Source organism: Anneissia japonica, unplaced genomic scaffold, assembly GCF_011630105.1.
Source record: "Anneissia japonica isolate Jap-2015-1 unplaced genomic scaffold, ASM1163010v1 scaffold288028_len459517_cov177, whole genome shotgun sequence".
NCBI lineage: Eukaryota > Metazoa > Echinodermata > Crinoidea > Comatulida > Comatulidae > Anneissia > Anneissia japonica.
Genome location: NW_022733874.1, coordinates 395,449 through 398,718, shown reverse-complemented (window position 1 = coordinate 398,718; position 3,270 = coordinate 395,449). Strand labels below are relative to the sequence as shown.

The window sequence follows — 3,270 nt, the reverse complement described above, 5'->3', positions numbered from 1 at the left end:
TATAAGTTGTTTATAGGCCTTTTCACATTGTCTATTTAATTATACTTATAATCATTCGTTTGTGGAACTAGAGGTTAATAAAAAAAAACAGTTTTATAAAAGTTCTCACGAAACCTAGACATGATATCATTGCCGTTAATCTTTATTAGAATAGTTTAGTATCTCTGATGACATTAATCTTGGACGGTTATTATAGCTGTTAATAATTATTAAAAAAATATTTTGCTTCTAGTTAATATATTTTTTTGATGAAATTATAATGATAAATTATAGATATTGTATCACTGTTGATCGTTATTCTATATTTCTATATCATAAGCCCTGGACACTGTTATTATTGCTGTTAATAATTATTAGAATATTATCATACTTCTAGTATTGTCCAGATTTTTGGATAATATATAATGATTGATCTTGGATACCTTATAACTGCCGTTATTTTATATTTTTATCACCTATTGTTATTATTGTTGTTAATAATTTTCAAAATATCATACTTAGGGGCCTATAGTGCATATAGTCAATATATACTGTATTTGTAAAAGTGTGTACATGATTCAAACAAACTTCCAGCGTGACCTATTTGTTTTAAATAGGTCATAGCTCATTCTATATACAGTACATAAACCGTCATGTTTGATTCAACATAGAAAGATAATAATGAAGCTTAAGATTTGCGCCACGACGTAACGCTAGAACGGATTCACTCATGCGTGACCGTTCTACTGTTCTCTGCCTAACGTAGATTTTGGGCCAAACTCGTCCTAGAATCCAGGCGACAAGAACTCTAACGTTTCTTAGTGACGTCATTATGTTTTGAGCCCTTCGTCGTGCAATCGGAAGCTTCCTATTAATAGTCTATGTTAGTTTTGTGCTCGGCACTTTTACTGAACCTCAATAAGTTGTATTGTCTCTTTATATTCCGAGCTCTTGTTCCATTTCAATGATTACCAACCACGGCTTCTGGTTTCTTTAGGAAGAGATGTTTATTCATAGCACACGCTCCCTGAATCTCCAAAACACACTTGTATCGCTTTTATGTACATAGCAACCTATGAGGGGTTACTAAGGAACAGAGAAGCATGCAAATATGAGCCTAGGTCAGTACCTGAGTGTTGGTTTTGGTCGGCCTATATTCAACTCACAAACTATGTATTACCATTAGGGTTATCAAAGTTAAGCTTTATGATTGCAAATTTGTATTGACCGCTTTAGGTATCAACATATTTCTGATAATTCATGACTGAAGAGCATTTTCAAATGCCCAACTGACTGCATCAAGTTATAGTAATATAAGACTGTGTCAATTAGGGTAAGTTGTTAATTTAAAAACATTTGTGTCATTTTTAATAACTTTAGATTACCTAAATAAGTTTTAAAATCACTGGTGGATTCGAGGGCGTTGTAAACACAGACTTTCTGAGAACATAGGTAAATGGTTGGGTCAAAACAATAATAAGTTGGTACCCCAAAAGCGGTTTTAACTAGATAGGAATATTCTTCCATCTTATTAAATGTTTTTACTCGATGGCTCCTCTCTGATTATCAATCGTTTTTTTGCAATAACTCCAAAAATGACTAAATAACATCTGTCGTTCAATAACCTTAAGAGTGAAAGTAATTTTTCGTTGTACTGTTTTGTAAATTTACGTTTATTATTGTCTATTTGCTTTATACTATGATATAAATTTCTCATAATAAAATGATGAATGAATGAATGAATGATAGTATGTATTTTTTCCTATTATAAACAAAGACGGTAGCCTACCGCGAAACAAAATTAATATAATATTTTGCATTTCTAATGAATTAGAATCTATCAAAAATGTTATCAATGCCTCCATCTGATGATTGTAATGGTATTCAAGAACAAATTAATTTGGTAAAAAATACTAATCGTTAAAAAAATATGACATAGTTTGTTTTGACGTACACTGTTTCTTTTAATGTAATACAATCATTCAAAATTATTATTATTATTATTATTATTATTATTATTATTATTATTATTATTATTATTACTGCAGCTGTGAACACAAGCGGATATTCAAACCTCTAATGAATTAGAATCTATCAAAAATGTTATTAATGCCTCCATCTGATGGTTGTAATGGTATTCAAGAACAAATTAATTTGGTAAAAATACTAATCGTTAAAAAAATATGACATAGTTTGTTTTGACGTACACTGTTTCTTTTAATGTAATACAATTATTCGAAATTATTATTGTTATTATTATTATTATTATTATTATTATTATTATTATTATTATTACTATTATTATTATTATTACTACTATTATTATTATTATTATTATTACTATTATTACTATTATTATTATTATTATTACTATTATTATTATTATTATTATTATTATTATTATTATTATTACTGAGACTGTGAACAGAAGCGGAATTTCAAACCTTATAGTTTACTGTGTTTGACAATAATAAAGATTGAATTGAAAAGGAAATACATTTAAATAAGATATGGCATTATTATTTAAAAAAAATTATTGCAATCTTTAAATGACATATGAATTGATTTTTTTTTTTTTTGCATAACAATCTTTCAATAATAATTTATTATTTACGTAATTCTTCGTTTATCATCATCGCCATATTGGTAAAAGCGTCGATTTCAAGATTGTAAAATAATATAAAAACTATATAAAAGCTTTATTATATTTACAATGCTTTGGTGATTTTTTTAACAGCTCCTTTAATCATTTGGAAAATTGCAAATGAACTCAGACTCGAGCGAAACATCCGACAACGAGCTTGGATATTTTCCTCAAGCATCAACATCAAACGCAAAACGACGCAATGCAGTTGCCGACATCACTATAGGCCTCCATACATCGATGACGAATACACCGACCACCAACGTCAACCATCCCTCAACTTCCATAACAGAATACTATTACAAAATGCAAAAATACTCGCACCTCAGCCGGAGTCCTATTTGTGGAACAAAGGTAAGAAAACAAAAAAGAAATCATAAATGATCGATTCAGATATGTATTTATGTTATCAGTGTATATCATAATCCATGGTTCGAATGAACAGGCCTATACGAACTTATACATACAAATTTGAATATTTCATACACAAATACTTATGATAGGGCTGAATAAAAAAAGTGCAAATTCTATTATTTTATGAATTCTTGAATATCCTTATAATATAATATTATGATTTCAATTAAAATATAATTTGTGTCTTAGTATTAAATTGTCAATGCAGCTCCATATATATATATATATATATA

General features: G+C 28.3%; 2 protein-coding genes across 3 annotated transcripts in view; one reads left to right on the top strand and one right to left on the bottom strand.

Moving 5' to 3' along the window:
• The first annotated feature begins 2,365 nt into the window (after positions 1–2,365).
• LOC117116236 (cyclic nucleotide-binding domain-containing protein 2-like) overlaps positions 2,366–3,270 on the top strand; it is a 13,794-nt gene continuing 12,889 nt past the window's right edge. Inside the window, exon 1 of the mRNA XM_033260223.1 lies at positions 2,366–2,977. Within this exon, the coding sequence (XP_033116114.1) occupies positions 2,744–2,977 (234 nt within the window). The 5' untranslated portion in view covers positions 2,366–2,743. The remainder of the gene's footprint in view (positions 2,978–3,270) is intronic.
• Positions 2,822–3,270, bottom strand: part of LOC117116241 (cyclic nucleotide-binding domain-containing protein 2-like) — a 19,913-nt gene continuing 19,464 nt past the window's right edge. For both annotated transcript variants that reach the window (XM_033260230.1, XM_033260229.1), the window contains exon 12: positions 2,822–2,960. The gene's annotated coding sequence lies outside the window, so the exon portion shown is untranslated. The remainder of the gene's footprint in view (positions 2,961–3,270) is intronic.